This window comes from Triturus cristatus, chromosome 3_2 (assembly GCF_964204655.1).
Source record: "Triturus cristatus chromosome 3_2, aTriCri1.1, whole genome shotgun sequence".
In the NCBI taxonomy this organism is placed as follows: Eukaryota; Metazoa; Chordata; class Amphibia; order Caudata; family Salamandridae; genus Triturus; species Triturus cristatus.
The window spans coordinates 205,196,592-205,217,431 of NC_140584.1; the positions used below are offsets into that span (position 1 = coordinate 205,196,592).

The following is a 20,840-nucleotide window of genomic DNA, read 5'->3' on the forward strand; positions in this document are numbered from 1 at the left end:
CAAGAATAGGAAATCACGTTAAAAAGGTTCAGAGAACGGGGCTACCCCGAATGGGTCTTAAAGAAAGCACTGGAGAAAGTAACCAATGTCAACAGAGAAAAATCATTAGATCTGAAAGAGAAAACTGACACAACAAAATCAGCCACTAGAATTATTACTACCTATAACAGTTACTCCAAGAAAATACAAAAAATTCTGTTGGACAACTTGAATATTCTCCAAACAGATAATATTGTAGGACCAGAGGTAGGGGAAGGCCTGCTATCACCTACAGAAAAGACAGAAGCCTTAGAGATATCCTTGTTAAAGGGGATATTACAGAGATGAAGAAAAACACATTTCATGATCTTATAGGCTTCTTCCCATGTGGGCACTTTAGATCATGCAAATTAGACAGTCAGTCAGGGAATTTAATATTCCTGGACGTGTGCAAAAGTGGAAAATAAACCAATTTCTCACCTGCATTAGCATTTTCATAGTGTATGTCCTAGAATGCCCATGTAAACTTAGGTATGTAGGAAGTACAACGTGCATGGTTAAGAAAAGCATTATGGAACACCTTTGAGCAATCACAAATGTAGATACACACTACCCCATTGCCAGACATTTCCAAAAATATCACCAATCCAATAGCTCTTTGCTTAGATTCTATGCGATTGAGCAGATAACTCTAGGCAATAGAGGGGGAAACAATGGAATTGGCTCTTAGAAAAAAGAAGTCTAAATGGATATTGGAATTAGAAACAAAATTCCCTGGGGGCTATAATCTTGATTATGAATTAGCAACACACCTCCATGATGAATAAACAATTATGTATCTGCTATTCTAATTACATCTTATGTACAATACTGTTTCAATGTTTATGATCTTGATTTGGATTTAAATTTTAATTGTATATTTTGTATGAAACTATACTGATTGTATTTTATCTTCTTAATTTTCACAGAAGGAAAGGAAGGGACCCACCGTATTGCATTGTCACTTCATGGGTACCCTACCCTTTTCTTCCCCGGGCTCGGGTGCACATCGAAGTAGGATAAGAGACTTTTAACTTCAAGCTCATGGTCAAAACCTTAATATTTATATAATCATTTTTGCACTTTATTTCACTTTATATTGGACAAGGACTTTAGCAAATAGGCACTTGGCAAATTACCTCCCTGTTCTTTAACTTATCCTTCCTGCGGCTCTAGTTCAACTTACTATGTGTCGTAGTCTACCTATAGTGATACGATTTTAGTATCTGGCATCATATAATATCATTACCTAGGCAGTCTGCATGTCTGTACACAGTATAGCCACTGGTGCGTTTATACATTTGCACATGCACCATAGTTTTAAGCACTAGCCTGCACAATAGAAATATGCTGAGAGATCAGACAACCAGCCCGGTATGACTATATGATGTCTCTTGGTTTTTGAAGCAATATTTATGTCACCAAATGCTGAAATACTTAGCCACAAGCGCGATAGAAAAGTGTTTACAATTGCAAGCATAAAATTGTTGAAGTTGCGCAATGGAAGGCGAATCTAACAGTGAATATGCCTTTACGCATAATCTGCTAATTATATGCCTTTACGCATAATCTGCTAATTACAAGTATATGATCAGTTTGATTACATAATATGAATGTTTTGGCCACTAGTTCGAGATATAACTTTATTTATGTATAAAATAATATATGAATAAGTATGCATTTGATGAACTTTCACAATGAAATGCAATATTCATAGCGGTGCATATATGCTTATAGGTTGAATTTGCACGTTACAAAATGGCCGAATTTTTTTGACCGGCAATGGAGGTAAAAAATGTAGTCATTTGTCCATTTTCTTGTTTATTTATGCACGCTCATGTTGCCATACTGTTCGTGTGATCAAGACATTAAGTTGTCGAAACGCGTAACGAGCAATAAAGAGTTTCCTGTTTAGCACCAAGGACTTTGAGAGTGCGTTCATTTGGAAAGTTGTTGGAATATATATATATATATATATATATATATACATATACATACATATACACACACACATATATACACACACAGACGCACATGCGATAGATATATTCATTCACACAAACAAATGGACAGACAAAAGCACACGCACATATTACGCATAGACACGCACATACTTACAGATATGTTCACTGACACACAGGGATAAAAACACATATGAACAAACAAACGTGCATACTCACAAACACACACTTACATACATATATACACCCATGTATACAGAGACACACACAAAAAAGCATAAATGCATATACATATACACGCGCGTAAATACACATACACAACACGCACATATGAAAGGCCACTGGAGTTATACAGCGGGGAGGGCCAAATTATACAGCAACAAGGAAAGGCAAATTAGGCGGCGTGATATGCCACATTTTGTGATACTAATGCATCATTAGTTTATCAGTTATACACGTCACCACTACCCGGACAGATGTTTCACTTCATTAGTACAAGTTTAACATTCAAAAACTGCAATAAGCAACAGAAAGATAACCGGGTGATGCACTATGGGGAATCGATAATTAGGCGGGAAACGCCGTCTGCAGAACTGCATAATTACAGTCGTCCTGTACCTATGTCTATATCTGAAGGACAAACTAAAATAAAAAATAGCATCCAGCAGATCATGGATGCATAAAGCTCCCCGGCCTCTTTGAGAAAGAACCCAGGTCAACATTTCGATTCTACCCACAGCCCGGCCCACGTTCGGGAAAGGAATCAATCGCAGGCCTCTGAAGAGGACCTTAAAATGCTGTTTACAATGTTTGAGAGCTGAGAAGCAACCAAGATAAAAGGCGCTCACCTTTTATTGTAACGTTTTTGCACAAGTCTATTGAAAACTCAGTTGTAGTGAACAGACAACAGAGCACACACACACACAGCAGAAACGAGTAGGAAATAGCTAAGACGTGGTTCCTGTAATATTTTAGGAGTAGTGCGGCCGGCTTACAATGGAGAACAAGCATTGGCCGTGTGGAGTGTAGGCAGTTAGTTCATGTAAGAGTTCTGGGAGGGAGAGTAAGGGGTTAAACGGGGACCCGCTCTATACAGTGCGGTTGTTTACTTGCTAAAGTGGAGCACGACCCGTTTGGCACACAGTTGAAGGATGAGAGGGGCAGAGCCTTGTTCAGTGATTAGCGTAGTCACGCTTCGGTTCCCTTCCAGCTGAGGTTTGCTGAGAGGCGGGGTGTGCGCACGTGCGGGAAGAGGGGGTGAGGAGGAAAGAAGAAAGATGGTCTGGGGATGAAGGCATCCCAGTCACGTGGTCAGAAGCCGCGACGGCAAAAGTGAAAGCAGGCTGGCGAGTGGTGTGCGATGTGCGCGCACCATGACAAGAGAGGAAAGCCAGATGGTGCCTCTGCTCGTCATTGTGCGCGTAACCGCACGCTCTATGCCAGCCAAAAAGCTGTGGTCGGCTTTTTAAAGCCCACACACTAAATGTCTAGCCAGAGTAGCGCATGCGCTGGCTCAGACGAGACCGAAAAATTTGAAATAATGTAGTAGACGGCTCTTTGTATGAGGAGGAGGCACAGTGCTGTGCTGCAACTTTACAATATATATACAACCATACTTCGCTTATACTTCAAAAACAATGTGCGCATATAGACATGAACTTATTTTCTAACACTTGAATTAGTATTTCGAACAGTATGTGAACTGACAAACATTATTATAAAGATACCTGAACCGGTTGTGGTGGATTCCTTTTCGAGTCAAGCTTAGGCAGCGCACATGCTCTGTCTTCGAGACATGGTTTATTCAGTCTATGGGCTTAAATCCCGCCTCCAACTTTTGAACGGCCTTTAAAAAAAAAGTTGCTTCTAATTAGATAATGGTTCCTGCTTGTCCCACCTTTTCTCAATTGTTAACTCCCATGGAGTATTGCCGGAGGACCTGTCCGCTTCTACTTCTGTCATTGAATTTTATGTCTGTGGCACATTTTTTCTATGTGGAACAAGCACTTCTTCAAAGTGATCGTGTTATGCTTTTGTCTCAGCGTTGTGCCTGTTTCACCTGTGCCACACTGCTACTGTGAAATTGAACCCCGTTCACAGGGTTTGTTTCTTTTTCTAAATTGTGTGCAGCGGTGGCAGCTTTATGTCCATTGTGTTTTATTTTTATACATCAACTTTTGATTTGTGTTTTTTGTTTTTCTACAGTGAAAATAGTCCACTTCTATTATTAAACTTTAGATCTTTGTTTGTTTGTTTTTTACAGAGAAAATGGACCAATATCATTGGGTTTGCACTTTCTTTATATTATGTGCAGCACCTGTTTTACGGCCCTAGCGCTGTATTTGTTTTCTTCCCCCGTCATCGGCATACACCACCCCTGGTGTCTGTATTTATCCATTTTTTTTGCCCATTTTAGCTGTATTTATCCATATTTATTTTGTGTTTTGTGTATAAATGGAGTTATAAAACTCATACTTTGATGTCTGTCGTGATTTTGCTATTTAGGCTGCCAAATATTACATATCAATACATCCACTAAATGTTTTCATTATACCACAAATGTATGTTGACTTATGCCTTTATTTAAAGAAATTTCATACTCGTTTTTAATTTCCCATGCTGTTCAGCTGTTGGGCTAGAATTCATGAAAGACAGCATGGCAAGTCACTCAAGTGTTAAAAATAAACACATTGTTTTCTGTCTGTATTTATCTGTAAAAATCCATAAAAACGGAAAACGGTGAGCCTTACTCATAATATGCTTGGCTTTGCCACAGTGGCACCGCCAAGCATGTTGCGGGCATCTGAATGCTACGCCACCTCCAGGGATCACAGATTCCCAGCAATGGTCCTTTGGCGGTCCGGCCACCTAACTCATAATAGGACGGCCGGACCGCTGGTGCGGCGGTGCCCGCACTAGTCTTAATCAGACCCTAAGTCTATTTTCTTTATAGTTGCTTTTAACTATGGGAGGGAGAAGCCTCACTCAGAGCTTTCAAGAGCACTGGAGGCCTGCACTTTCTCTAACCCAGCTGTCTAAGACAGCTAGGTTAGAGAAGATTAAAACGCGTATGTCAAGCTTGCAGTTGTAAGACAGCCAACCAAAGAGAAATACACATTTTAAAGCATACAGCTCCCTCCTGCCACTCGGTAGCCTGGTCCCGCCCCGCCCTGTCACTCAGTTCGGGACAAGTCGGTTGCTGAAAAATAAAAAGGTAATAAATAAACTTTATTACCATTTTATTTTTCAGCTCTGGCATGGGGCTCTTCTTTGTGGGGTGAAGCACCTCTGCTCAAACAGAGGAGCTGCCCCTGATTAATGCTGTCAGTTCAAATGTTTCACTTTATTAGTAGCACTGAACGCACAAGTACAGCTACTGAGGAGTGATTAATGAACCTTTGCCAAACATCTGCCAAAGCTTGGCACACACCTGTCACACTTTTTGTAGTTACTTTTTGGAAAGTGTGGTTAATCAGTTATTATTATATATAAAACACTGCAGTAGCATACTGTCATAATTTCAGTAGCATTTGGTTATACCCATTATCTGGCAGGAGAGTACCAAATTATGTGGCAGAGTTAAAAAAAATTATACAGCAAGAAAAAGCCAATTATGTAGCATATTTTGTAATAGTATTACTACATTATGTTGTCATTTACAGACACGTTAATACTGTTAAATCAAAGGTTTCATCCTAATAATAACTCTCACATTCAAATACAGCAATAAACTACTGAAAGGTGAACAATCAACCTTTGGGAAGGGTCTTCCATTGTGCAGCAGCCCATGTTGCTGCATTTTTTTCCAGCAAAGTTTGATCTGTCTGCAGGCGTTGAAAAAAATTGCAGTACCTAATTTTTTAGGTATCGCCTACTAAATGTCTTATTGGTTATATATATATGGTAACAAAAATGCTTATAACACTTTTTTATTATAACTTTTTAACATGCTGCACGGCAACCACGGTGCTCTGCAACATAGCTTTAAGACATTGGCAAAGCCAATAGCTCTGACTAAACATTTATAAGGTCCCAAAAGCAAGACCTACTGGCTATGCCAATCCGTGCGCTTTCAAATGCTTCCCCAGGCTGTTCTGCAGACTCGGCCTTTGTGCTTTGTGTGATTAAAAAATAATTTTTATATATTCTATGTGATACACTTGCTGTGCTCCCATGAATCAATGTGAGGATGCTAATGAACAAGTTACTTACCTTCGGTAACGCTTTTTCTGGTGAATACAGTATCTGCCTGTGGATTCCTCACCTTGTGAATATCCCCTGCGCCAGCAACATTTGGAAACTTTTGTAGCAGTCCACGCCGATGTGGTCGAAGACGACGTCACAGAGACACGGCTCCGCTCGCGACTCCGCTGACGTCACCGGCTCCATAAGAAGACCCCATCGGCGTGATGACGTCAGTTCCGCCCCTTTTTTCCGTGCCTTCGAGGCACACGGACGGACTGACAGCAATATGTACATAAACAGTATACACAGAACACAATATGCATATCAACACACACAGTGTGGAGAAGAAACATCAAAGCACCAGAAATAACATAATGCCCTTGACAGTTATAAACACATTCGAAACCATCAATAGAATTACAGTCACAGAATCACTGGTATAGAAGGATGGACAACGGGGAGGCGGGTGGGTCAGTGAGGAATCCACAGGCAGATACTGTACCCACCAGAAAAAGCGTTACCGAAGGTAAGTAACTTGTTCTTCTGATGGATACATCTGCCAGTGGATTCCTCACCTTGTGAATAGATTCCACAGCAGTCCCCACTCCCGGAGGAGGGTGTCCATCCCCCTATACCAGAAAATCCTGAAGGACGGAACGAGCAAAATGTCCGTCCCTCCTCACCTCGGTGTCCAAGCAATAATGTTTTGCGAAGGTGTGGAGGGAGGCCCAAGTTGCCGCCCTACAAATGTCCTCCACAGGAACACCCCTAGATAAAGCAGACGTAGAAGACTTTGCCCTGGTAGAATGAGCCCTCAACCCTCCGGAGGCTCCTTACCAGCTAGGGAGTAGCAGATCTTGATGCATAGCACAATCCATCTGGAAAGGGTGCGCTTGTGCACCGCACGACCCTTTCTGCAACCAGCAAAGCCCACAAAGATCTGGTCATCAATCCTGTAGTCTTTTGTCCTGTCCAGGTCAAAGCTCACCGCCCTCTTAGGGTCCAAACGGTGAAGTCTCTCCTCCTCCTTGGAAGGGTGAGGGGGAGGATAAAAGGAAGGGAGGGTAATGGATTGCCCCAGATGGAAGGGAGTTACCACTTTAGGCAAAAACGCAGCCCTGGTCCGGAGCACCATTCGTTCAGCATGCACAGTCAAGAATGGGGGTTTTGAACTAAGAGCTTGAAGCTCACTTACCCTCCTTGCCGAGGTGATTGCAACGAGGAAAACCGCTTTAAAAGACAACAGTCTCAAGGGACACTTATGTAAGGGCTCGAAGGGAGAACCCATAAGATAAGTCAGTACAAGGTTTAACTCCCATTGAGGTACAATAAAGGGAGTAGGAGGAAATTTATTTGTGAGGCCCTTGAGAAACCGAAGTACAATAGGTGATTTAAACAAGGACGGCTGATCCGGCAGGCATAGGAAAGCCGACAAAGCCGATAAATATCCTTTAACTGTAGCCACAGCAAAGCCTTGCTGAGCAAGAGAAAGGGCAAACTGCAAAATGTTAGACAAACGAGCCTTCAAGGGATCAATTGACCTCTCTCCACACCAAAGAACGAATTTAGACCATCTATAGGAGTATATGGATTTGGTGGAGTGTCGCCTGGCCGATAAAATAACATCCACCACATCCGGCGGGAGAGAGAAGGAATTCAGGTTGCCCCATTCAATCTCCATGCATGAAGGTGTAAGCTCTGGAGGTGGGGGTGTAGAACCTGCCCCTCCGACTGCGAGAGGAGGTCTGCCCTCAGAGGGAGACGGAGCGAAGGGCACGAGGAGAGGTGGAGAAGATCTGTGTACCACACCCTTCTTGGCCAATCCGGGGCGATCAATATAACTTGGGCCCGGTCTTGGCGAACCTTCCTCAGAACCCGAGGAATCAAGGGTATGGGAGGAAACGCGTAAAGGAGTCGTGAGCCCCAACTCAACCGAAACGCGTCCCCCAACGCTCCCTGCAACGGATACTGGAGACTGCAGAATGACGGGCAGTGAGCATTCTCGTGAGTGGCGAACAGGTCCACCCGAGGAGTTCCCCACATCCGAAAGACGTGACGAACTACCTCTGGATGAAGCCTCCACTCGTGGTCGGCGGAGAACTGCCCTGTCCGCACGCACGTTCAGAACTCCGGCCAGATGATTTGCCATCAGACAAATCTGATGGTCCTGAGCCCAGGACCATAGACGCAGGGCCTCTCTGTAGAGACAAAGAGACCCCACTCCTCCCTGTTTGTTTATATACCACATCGCGGTAGTGTTGTCCGTCAGGACTTGAACAGACTGACCGCGAAGGGAAGGGAGGAAGGCCTTGAGCGCCAAACGTATCGCCCGTAATTCCAGAAGGTTGATGTGCAGCAACCTTTCTTCTGGAGACCAAAGGCCCTTGATCTCCAGATCCCCCAGATGAGCACCCCACCCTAGAGTGGATGCATCCGTAATCACTGTGGTCACCGATGGAGGTAGTTGAAAGGGCTTTCCTTGAGACAGATTGCCCTCCACGCTCCACCAAGACAGATCCGCTGCAGCTTCTCTGGAGATCCTCACAGACTGCCTGAGATCTCCCTTGTGCTGATACCACTGCTTGCGGAGGCACCACTGGAGCGCCCTCATGTGCCAGCGTGCATGGTTGACCAACAGAATGCAGGAGGCGAACAGACCGAGCAGGCGAAGGACCTTCAGAACTGGAACGACCGCTCCGTTGAAAAATAAAGGAATCATCTCCTGAATGTCGAGAATCCTTTGAGGAGGAGGGAATGCCCGACACACAGTAGTGTCCAGTACCGCACCTATGAACAGGTTGCGCTGAGAGGGCACCAGGTGAGATTTGGGCACATTGATCGAAAAACCCAATTTGTACAACAGCCGAGTTGTATCCTGCAGATGGCGCAGCACCTTCTCCGACGACTCCGCCTTGATCAGCCAGTCGTCTAAATAAGGGAAAACCGAAATCCCCGACCTTCTGAGATGGGCTGCCACCACCGCCATCACCTTTGTGAAGACTCGAGGTGCCGAAGTAAGACCAAACGGGAGGACCGCAAACTGATAATGTTGCGACCCTACCGTAAACCGGAGATACTTCCTGTGCGACTTCAGAATGGGGATGTGAAAATACGCATCCTGCAAGTCGAGCGACACCATCCAGTCCTCCTGATTCAGCGCCTGAAGAACCTGCGCAAGGGTGAGCATCTTGAACTTTTCCTGTTTCAGGTAAAAGTTCAGGATTCTGAGGTCCAATATCGGACGCAATCTGCCGTCCTTTTTCGGAATCAGAAAATACCGGGAGTAGCATCCCTGACCCCTCTCCTGCTCCGGAACCACCTCTATCGCACCTTTCTGAAACAACTTCAGGACTTCCTCCTGCAGGAGAAGACGGTGGTCCTCCGAGCAAGCTCCTTGGCAAGGAGGGTAATTTGGAGGGAATTCCCGAAAGGGAAGGGCGTACCCATTTTCTACAAGATCCAGAACCCAGAGATCTGTAGTTACAGATTCCCAATCTTGTAGAAAATGGGTAAGCCGCCCCCCCACAGGACCAGCATGATCCGGAATGTCGAATCTAGGGCTGTTTTGCGGTGGTGGGAGGGGCTGAGGAAGAGGAAGAGGAGGAGGAGAGTTGACGGCCACGTGAGCGACCTCTAAGTCTTCCTCTATATCCCTTGGAGCCTTGCTGCTGTTGCTGCTGCTGGGTTGGCCTATAAGAACGAAAACTCGCCCTTCCAAATCCTCTGTACCTCTTGAAAGTACCTCTCGGCTGGGATTGAAGGCCCAACGACCTAGCCGTAGCCTTACTCTCTTTGAAGCGCTCGAGAGCAGCATCAGCCTTCTTCCCGAACAGACCAGACCCATCAAAAGGTAAGTCCAATAAAGTTGACTGGACATCAGAAGAGAATTCGGAGGACTTAAGCCATGCACCCCTCCTGGTGGCAACTGAAGACCCCATGACCCTGGCAACCGAGTCTGCTGTATCCAGGCCACTCTGAATAACCTGGCGAGCAGCCGCCTGGGCATCCGATAGAACTTCATTGAAGCCTCCTCTATCCTCCTCTGACAGTTTTGGCGCCAACTTTTTAGCCGAGTCCATAAGCGCATGGATATAGCGCCCCAACAGACAAGTCGGATTTGAAGATTTTAATGCCATACTGGCTGATGAAAAGACCTTCTTGGCCGATTGCTCCACCTTTTTTGCCTCCCTGTCCCCTGGGACTTGAGGAAATTCCCCTTTCGACCGTCCAGAACAAGCTGCCTGAACTACTAGGCTTTCAGGTGAAGGGTGTGAAGATAAAAATTCAGGATCCCCTGGAGCCACCCTATACCTTCTTGCGACTACCTTGGAGACTGCAGGAGCTGAGAAAGGCTTGCGCCATACATCCAGCACAGGTTCCAAAATTGCTTCGTTGAAAGGCAACAGAGGCTCTGAGACCGCAGTTGGAGAATGCAACACCTCAGTTAAAATATTGGACTTGAATTCGGTGGATGGCAATTGAAGGTCCAACAACTCTGCAGCCTTTCTAATTACTGCATGATAGGGTGCTGCGTCTTTAGAGGGTTCGTCTGATGGTGGAGTGATCTCCCACTCCGGAGACAAATCCAGACCACTTGCCTCCTTCAATACGTCGAACACCTCATCGGATTCGACCAAATCCCCCTCTTCAGCCTCTTCCAACAGAAAGCGTCTCTCCTCTAGCACTCTCTGCGCCTCCCTTCTCGAACGGATCCGCACCTGCGGCGTCGGCGGCGCCATGTTCGAATCCGACGGCGCCGGCAGTGGCGTCGAACGCGGATCAGCTGGAGCAGCCAGCGTCGAACGAAGTCGAGTCGGCGCCGGTGAAGAGGGAAGCGGCATCGATGTTCTCGGCGCCGGCAGCTGCCAAGACGGCGTCGCTGGGAAGAACGGCATAAACGGTGCTTGAGGGTAAACCTGCGGCACTCCCAGATTGAAAGCCATCGGACCCATAGGTGCACCAGAGGTATACATGGCCCGTGAGAACACCCCATACATTGCATTGAGATAATGCGAGGGGTCCTGACCTGGAGTAGGGAAAGCAGGATACTGGTCAGGTAGCACCGGACTCGGGCCTATCGGCGCCGACGGTGGAGCAAGCGGCGTCACAGACTCACCCGGAGCCTGACGATCCTCATCCTGGGCCGGAGTCGGAGACGGAGCCGGAGGACTTGCAGGATCTGGAGATGGAACCGGCGCTGGAGATGACACCGGCACCGGGGATTCAGCCGGAGCCGGCGAAGGCACCGGAGAAGATGGAACCGGAGGCGAAGTCGGGACAGGAGAGGGAGACACTGACTCTCTCCGACGTCGAGCTGGCGATTTCGACTTTGACGTCGAAGCTTTATGATGCGACGAATGCCTCCTCTTTTTCTTATGCTTCTTGCTCTTTGAAGCATGTCCCGAAGTCGACTTGGAAGCCGACCTCGACCTCGACCTGGATCATCTTCTTCCTCTTTTCTCCTTCTTCTTCATCCGGGCGATAAAGAGCTTTGCTTCTCTCTCCTTAAGAGCCTTCGAGCTCATTTTCCTGACACTCGAACAACCTCCCACATCATGGTCCAAGGACAAACATCAAACGCAATCGTCGTGCGGGTCGGTGATGGACATGTGCTTGCCACATACTCGGCAAGGCTTAAACTCAGACTTCCTTGTCGACATTTTTAGAAGATAGACAGAGAAATCCAGAAAACATACAAAGTAACCAGAACAGCTACCAGTAACGATTCCCGAAATCCGTCGTCGGCGCGGAAAAAAGGGAACTGACGTCATCACGCCGATGGGGTCTTCTTATGGAGCCGGTGACGTCAGCGGAGTCGCGAGCGGAGCCGTGTCTCTGTGACGTCGTCTTCGACCACATCGGCGTGGGCTGCTCAAAAGTTTCCGAATGTTGCTGGCGCAGGGGATATTCACAAGGTGAGGAATCCACTGGCAGATGTATCCATCAGAATACATTTTTAGCTACCATTTTCAAATTTCTTTACATTTATAGATCATTTAAAACTTATAATTGTACATTTTGTTTCTTTATATACACCTTATTAATCTATTGATTTTATTTAATTTTCTAAGCAGTCGCAGACCCTCAGAGTAGACTTTGCGGACCACCATGGGTCAGTGGACAACAGGTTAAGAACCTCTAGTGTATTCAATAAACTACCTCAATATCAGTAGTATGTTGTTTCTCAGAATCATGGAATAGGTTAGTCGTATTATGATACTCTGAGGCAGCGAGCAAAATTCCCCATTGGCATTATGAATAATGAACGTGAGCGGTAATAGGGACTTCAACTGAAATCTGGAAAAACAAAAATAGAGGAATCATAAAAAAATAATAAATTATGTTTTAGCACTGGATGAGGCAGGTATCTCTGTGTAGTTATCTATAAGGGAATTGTGGGAGAATTTCTTAACATTGAACATGTTGGATCTCATCATTGAGTAACATTGTATCACACTCCAAATTCAGTGAGTGAGGTCTGGCTCTCCAAGGCCACCCATTCTAATTTGGGACTCATACCATATAAATTGTGCTTGCACCTAGCATGCTCCTGCACTCATGAGAATTACACTTATGGCATGCTGGGTTGCGACCCATCTGTTCTATTTGTGCGTGGTAGTATGAAATAGTCTTTGTGTAGGCTCCTGGTGTGTAGACCCTCTTTTCCTTCAGTCTCCCAGGCCTAGGGTCCTATGCCCTGATTAAAAAGTAACTGTCCTTTCCATTATTACAAGACCCTCTCTCTGATTCTACATGACACTATTTGCTGGCCTATGTCAAAACCTTTGGTGCAGTTGTCCACTACTCCTTTCCTCACCACTATCTAACTCCCTGTGTTTTAGTCGAGGATTTACTACCCGTTTAAGGAATGCTGAGCCCATTGGGTAATCCTATTATCATTTGGCACTTCCCTCCTCCCCTATCACTTGATGTACATGTTTTCTTAATTTAAAGAACATACCTGGCCATCTCAGTCGGAGGGGCTTACTGGAGCTTGCCTACACTGTAATCATTATTCCTTGGTAAATCATCTACTATCACTTCATTCCTCCCTGGAGGCTTAAGAGCACCAGATATTATTTCTCGCTCCTTACACAATAACAGAGATACATTTGATGTATCTAACTTTCCCACAGGCAAATATGATTGCCGTGGCTTTCCTATTTCCAGAGCCTTTATACTTTAATTCTTTTCTGTAGCAAAGATTGATAATTCCTAAAGTCGCGCTGAGTTTTACAAGACGTGTGAGCTGGCATATGTTGTATGTGGTACTTTGTCCCAGGATAAACTCACATTGGTCATACAGTAAATGGGATCCAACTATTAGCATCAGTCATTTAGCTAGCATCTTGCTCTGAATTTTTACAAATATCATATGTCCATGTGACATACTTTCTAATGGGTCTCTGTCCAGTTTAGGAATCATGGTTCTAAGGGGCTCATACGTTTTTCTTACTTCAAGTTCTTTAAGAAAAACATCCAGCAGTTTTTCAGATCAGATATTCTGTTCCATAGGTTTACTGGAAAACTATCACCTCCCCAGAACTTGGTGTTTGTGAAAAGTCAGCTATTGCCTCCAAGATCTCCTCCTCAGTCAATGAGGCTTCTAATTTGGTTATTGGTTCATCTGGCAGGCGTGGGATTGCCAGCCCGTCAATATATGGTTTGATCCCTGTAGTGTCTTCTTGAGGTGCTTGCCTATATACTTTTGCTAAGAGTTCTTTGACGGCCTCATTGATACCCGAATGCATATGTGTTATTGTCGCTCTCGCTTAGTCCCATTATCATTGTTTCCGGGCCTTTTTTTAAGTAATGACTCTTAATTGTTACAAGTTCTCCCCTGTTGTTCTCATCCAATGGTACTACTATTCTAGTTGGTCCTCTTATGTCATCAGCTTCTGTTCTAATTGTAGGTGTGTGCCTTACATGGTAGACATGCACACTCCTCTCAACATGACTTTCAAGGCCTCTCATTCTACTGCCTTCAAAACAGTTGTTCCCCAATGTTCCTCAAGGTGAGGATTGACTGTATCTTTGACTATCTCTGCAAAGGCATTAAAGAGCAGAGCTTCAGCTCCCAGTTTCCAGTTTCCAGCTTGAGACTGTTGTCCTATTTGGGTCCCCGATCCCCACCCAAGTCAGTATCAGTGGGTAATGATCCGATAGGATTCATCCTGATACTGCAAATATGTACACATATAATAGCACTGTCTTGTAAACAAAAAATGGTCAAATATGTGGCATGCGTTGTACAGTAAAATAAATTAATTGGGTATTTTGTACTCGTCATAACCTCTTTTAGCACGGTCACCATGCTCGCTTTCATGGTCGCCACTTCCATAGCCACGAAAGGGGCGAAAAGCAGACTGGAGTGGTCGGAAAGGCACAGCGAGGCCCAAAGATCTGGCCATAGCATGAGAATCTTTAAAGCGCTACAGTGCCGAGTCTGCTTTGTTGCCAAAAAGAAGACGGCCATCGAAGTGCATGTCCAGAAAAGTTGACTGAAAAGCGAGATATCCTCAGGGCTACCGACGTGGCAATCGTTCTACCCAGTGAGTCGGTGGTATCCAGTCCACATATGATCGTAAATTTGGCTGCGTCTCTCCCATCCGCCACTCCCTAGGAGAGAACAGCCCGGGCCTCCTCCGGGCACAGAGGCAGCACCAGCGCAACCGTATCCCAGATGGTGTGGGAGTATCGGACCAAGAGGCACGCTGTATTCACGGATTGCAGTGCCACACTGGAGGAAGAGAACATGCGTTTCCCAAGGTGATCCAGCTTCTTGGATTCCCTATCTGGAGGAGCAGAAGGGAACGTGCCCTTTGAAAAAGAAGCTTGGACCACCAAGCTCTTGGGGAAAGGGTGTTGGGTGAGGAAAACTGAGTCAGCCGGGCGATGGCGGCGGGCAATCGTCCTTTCCACAAGAGTCCCAGTGCTGGGCTTGGACCAGGTGCCCAGGAGGACATCAGTGAGGGGTTCGTTGAAGGGCAGAAGGGGTTCAGAGGAGGATGCCTCAGGCTGAAGCACCTCTGTCAGGAGGTTAGTACTGATTGCCACTGAAGGCAGCTCAAGGCCCAAGACCTTAGCCGCCCTTTGCACCACCACCACAGCGTAGGACGCTCCCTCCTCCGTAGCCACAGTAAGGGGAGAAAGCATGTCAAGGTCTGGAGACGTGACCAGACCACTGGCGTCAACCAGGCCCTCTCTCCAGTCCGGTTCTTCCAGCTGGTCTGTTAAAGAGTCAAGCGACCCCTCCGAGTCCTCATCACCGCCTTCTGGGAGGTAAGGAACACCAGGGATGAACAGGGGATGAACAGGGGATCAAAAGTACCCTCCGGCATCGGATCCGACGTCGGTCCGGCTCCTGGTCCATCTCGAAAGGTGGGGGTGGGGGTGAGGGGTGGGGGGGTGAGGATGGGGACGGCGCTGGCCAGGGGCACGGCCGGAGCCAGGGGCGACATCACCTGGGAAGTTTGAGTGAAATCGACCAGTGTAGATCCGGATCCAGGCCTGGATCCGCTGGGGCCCTCCAGGGCAGCCGGCATCGAAGGCCCAGGGCCCCCAAATCGCTCTGCGGGGCCCGAAGGCTCGCCGGCGGAGTCGAGCTGTGCAAAGACAAGGTGGAGAGCCTCGTAGAACTTGCAGGGTTGGGCAGGTGACGCTACAGCTCCCGGAAATGGGGGGAGGTGTGGAGTCATCCCTGAAGTAGGCACCGGAGACGGATCCTTAGAGCGACGATGCTCCGAGTCCCACGTCGCATCAGCTGATCAATGGTGAGAAGGCGAAGGGCACCAATGCTTCTTAGCCTTCTTCGACTTACCACGAAGACTTGGAGTGCGACGAGGTGTGGGGGCTCCGCGAGTGGCCTAGAGACTTTACTCCCGAATGTGCTTTAACTGTCATCCAGCCTCCAGTCCCTCACCAACATTCGTTGGAAAGTTTGTAGCAATTTTCACTTCATTGGATAAGGCACAATCCAATATGAAATGCATTATTACCCCACGGGTTTTCCAGCTGGCAGGACGAGGCAGGGGCCGTTCGACCGGCTACCCCTCATACCAAACCCCTCCGAGAGGACAAGGCTTCATGCTCGGCCAATATCAAAATAATGCGTGTTTCAACAACTTCTACAAGACAAGAAGGCAATGCTTCTGAGGTGGAGGTGGATACAAAGGTCAAGCAGGTGATGCTTACCCAAACGGCGAGTGTCCTTCCTTCAGAGTGGTGGGGGGGGGGGGGGGGGTGGGGGTGTTTGGCAGGGTTCCTCTCAGCCTGGGCTTTTATCGCCTTAAATGCTAGGGTCTTGCAGGCTGTTCAGAGCTTCCACACAGAATTTTACGACCGCCCTTTCAGGTTTCACACCCATGGCCCATATGTGTCTTTGCGCGTGACGCACCTCTTATCCACGAGGAGGTCTTGGCACTCCTACACAAAGGAGCCATCTGTCACTCGGACCTGCATCCCAATGGTTTCTTAAGAAAACGTATTTCTAGACGACAAGTCTGACGGCGGCCGCAGGCGAGTCATCATCTCCGAGATTTCAACGAGTGGCTGGTGTACTGCCACTTCAAATTGGAAGAAATAATCTCAAGGATGGCCTGCTCTCGTTGGACTGGACGGTGCGCCTGGATTTGAAGGACGCCTACCTGTCCATTGCAGTTTTTCCTCCCCATCGCAGATTTCTGCAATCCCGGTGGCGGGATCAGGTTTTCGAGTTCCCCACACTCCCATTCAGCCCATCGTCAGCGCCATGGTGTTTTACCAAGGTGCTCAAGCCAGCGATGGAGTTCCACAGGACACAGGGCATCCGATTAACTGTTTACCTGAACGACATGTTGCTCATGGTCCAATGCCTCCAGAAGCTGGTTTCTCAGCTTCAGTCGTTGATAGACCTCCTGGAAAGCCTGGGTTTCATAATCAATGAAAAGAAGTCGCTTCTCTCCCTCTCCCAAAGTTCAACCTTCTTGGGCTTTGACGTGGACTCCACGTCGGCATCATTGAGTCTTCCCACTCGGGAGATGGCCAAGATATGGCACGAACTTTGCCAGACACTGGCCTGGTGGGCCTCCTCTCCTCCTCCATTCAGGCGCACTTTCCGGGTTCGCTTCATTACCGGGCCCTACAATGCCTAAAGGTGCACCACATGAGGAAGGGTTTGATGTACGCCTAATCGGTGCCACCTGCACATTGTGTGCCCCCCTGTGTGAATGCACCCCCTTTCCTGCTTTGACGTTCCCATTGCGGTGCCTTTTTGAAAAGTACTGCTGTGGAAACGCCAAAGGATTGCCCGCCAGAGTACACAAATATTTGTAATCTGGCAGGCGGATGGTGGCTCTGGTTGGTTGTCCAGGAGAGATCACCAAACTCTTAAGCCACCCCTTTCTATTTACTCTCCCTCCCTTTACACTTTATGTCCCCGAAAATTCAGGATGAAGTTCAAAATCTCTTAGGATACTTCTTTAGCAAGATCTTTAATTTGCTGGGGTGGTTATTCCTGAAGCAGTCAGCACTGACGTCTGGGAGCAGAAGTCAGTATCTCATGAAGTGCCAGTGACAACCAAAGTTCCAAATCCTTGCAAGCAACACCATAAAGCTTAAATAAACCTACAGGAATCTAAAAGTGATTGGGCCGCTGGATTGATACAGTTAATAGAGCAGCACACAGTCTTTGGTATGCAATTTAGGCATTAGGAAAGGTGAGGATAGGTAGGCTGACGTATTACAATGGGCAACCTGGGAGGGTATTGTTCTACTGCGTGAAACGCGCAAGGGCAGGTGCACTTTGGAACACCCACAGGCTTGGGACACTATTCTTGCAGACTGTCAGAGAGATGAAGCTGAGAGTGCGGCTGAATCCTCCAACTCAATGCCCCTTTGCCTGCGCCCTTCCTGCTAGGCTTCCTGGGTCCTGATGCCTGAACCCCCAGCAGTGCTGACAACTCCCCTCCATTATTATTATACCTCGGTATTGGGCCCCGCTCCTATTGTCAGATGCTATCTCAGAAGTGTTACAGATGGGGAGGGGGTGAGTTAGATCTACACGTTTGAGCGATCCCTTTTTATTCGCCAACCTTCTTTACATGCCTCTTTCATTTATCATGGTATACACAAACAAAATGGAGACACACCTTTTCTTATATGCATGTATGTCCTAGATTGCTATCATGATGTCACATATATTATACATTGCTACCCTTTACTTTCTTTGGCGGTTAAAGTCTCCTTTGTTTGGATTAAACATCACACAAGATATATTTTTCAACTGAAAGTGTTGTTATACGTTAATTCAATTAAAATCTGGTTTTAAAAAAATGGGAAGTGAGGACAAAGTTATGGATCTGTGCAAGTGGGAGGAATGTCATGTTATTTTCTCTGGTCCTGCATCTCTCCATCTAAATCCAACACTGTTTTCTACTCTTAATTACCATACTTTGGCACTCGTGTATCTTCACAGTTAAAATCGATTTATGTAATTCTTGATATACAAAAGACAATGGGCATGATTTAGAGTTTGACAGATGGGTTACTCCATCATAAAAGTGACGGATAAGCAGTCCCTATTATTACAAGGTAGTTGTAATAAGGTGGACCAGATGTCTGTCTCGTTTGTTTATAAGTAACTCACCCGCTACACTCTGAATCAGGCCTAAGAATTTTATTACATTTAAATGTCTAAGGTAATTTTAGCCTTTACCTCCAATTTTTCTTTTTACCCTTACAAATAAGCATTTTATGAAGCAAAAATAAAATGTTTCAAACACATTAGAAAATACATTTTACAGATAACTGTCATATCTATGCAGTGCTATTGCAACTCCTTCCCTGACATATATATCTCAACATACCAGCATGGACAATTTCTAGCATTGTTAGTTGACGTTCATGAAACTGTCGCATAGTTCGCCGTCTGTGGATCTGTAACTGCTGTCTTAAATCCTCTTCCTCCTTCTGTTGTTGTAAAAGAATAATATCTTGTTCTCGTTTGGCCCTAAAATTAAAGTAAATAATTTGAATCAAGTGAAATGCTTATTCAAAAGACATTCATTGAAATGAAGTCTTAGCTAAGAATCTTTTTTGAGATCATCCCTGTGGACAAAGGAGTGCATCACTGCATATAGTGTACCAGGAACAAAGCATACTTTAAGCATCTTCTGAACTTAATTGAATTATGTCTAGCAAACTGAGGCGAGCAGGAGCACAGTCTAGTGAAACATGAATATTTACTCTGAGAAGGATGAAATAATAGGTTTGTGACTATTTACTGCTTGTCTTCGAGATGATTCGTTGGTTTTCCACATATTGCAAACCAGCTGTAGCCTATAAGAGCAGTGTCATTTGGAGCAGCTCTGCTAGCACAAAGTAAGGAACAATGCTAGAGTTAGGCGCACACATGCCACCTTCTTCGAAAAGCTACTGAATGTTCATGCACCAGGTGCTCTGTAATTCCATTCTCTGTGCTGCACCTGTTCAAAATGTTGTGGACCGCCACTACTGGTGAATTAGTAGTTATCCCTAGGACTTGCGATGCAGAACTAGTCACTTTAATGACAAAGCGCTAAGGAAGGACTCCAGAGTCCCTGTGGTCATTGTCAAACAAAGATTAAGCCCTAAAAGTCAGGACTTTGCTTCTGGAATGAAAGTGGCAACTATTAAAAAAGCGCCCAACTACAGGCCATAATGATAGAGAACCAGCGAGGCTTCGTAAGGCAACCAACATAGAAGAAGTACACTGCTCAATAACAAGCATTCTATTGGCCATCAACACACCAAGTTAAGACTAGTTTATCTGCTGCCGCTGCCCCCTTATCTCACACAAATCTACAGGGAACTTGGAAGAACCAAAACAAGCCACTGGTCTTTCATACAATCACTTGGGGCTCTGACTTGATTTATAAAAACAAGCCCCAGTAATCAGCTCATCTAGCTTTGAAAAAACAGTGTACAATTGCTAGTGCTGCTTTCAATGATGGACTGATCTTGTCACTTCATCAAAATTCTTCTTCAATCCTGATCTGGCACCCCATTAGCTACATAGGAGTTAACTCTAGTTAGCTAGTGGCCACAGTGCATTAATACACTATCACCCCTTTCTGCCAATCCTTCAGTAACCTCTAAACAGGAACAAATTATTGCAAGACACCATTAGCAGAATTACTGGAAGACAACAATCAGATACCCAGCTTTTGCCCTAAACACATTGTTGGACCTGGCCCTCTCTCTGCAAGGTAATTCCTAAAACATTTGCCTTCACCACCCTGTCTTCTGAACAATTGCATTGGCTTTTAGGATTCTGTGCACTTTACCACTGCTGACTAGTGCTAAAGTGTTTGTGCTCTCCCCTATAAATACGGTAAAATTAGCTTACAACCAATTGGCACATTAAAATTTACTTGAAGGGCACTAGTAAAGTGGTATGCATGTACCTTGGAATCGCTGCTGCATGGCACAATACTCTGCATCCAGAACATAAGGTACGATTCTCAGAAGGCCTAACCTGGTTCCTGTATCCAGCTAGCACTCCATCGCGGTCAGCCTGAATGTGTGACTTAGTCCTGGTCTGCCGCAACCAGATAACTGCAGTTGACACTTAGGGCCTCATGTAGGTAGCCAAATACCGGTCGGTAACGGCCGATTTTCGGTAATTATACCGTTACCGACCGGTATTTTGGCTTTTGA

The 20,840-nt window shown here is 46.0% G+C and overlaps 1 protein-coding gene across 7 annotated transcripts in view; it reads right to left on the reverse strand.

Annotated features, from left to right (window-relative positions):
• IQCB1 (IQ motif containing B1) overlaps nt 1–20,840 on the reverse strand; it is a 242,569-nt gene that overhangs the window by 62,939 nt on the left and 158,790 nt on the right. For all 7 annotated transcript variants that reach the window (XM_085647522.1, XM_085647521.1, XM_085647524.1 and 4 more), the window contains one exon: nt 19,010–19,152. In XM_085647522.1, coding sequence (XP_085503648.1) covers nt 19,010–19,152 — 143 coding nt within the window. The remainder of the gene's footprint in view (nt 1–19,009; nt 19,153–20,840) is intronic.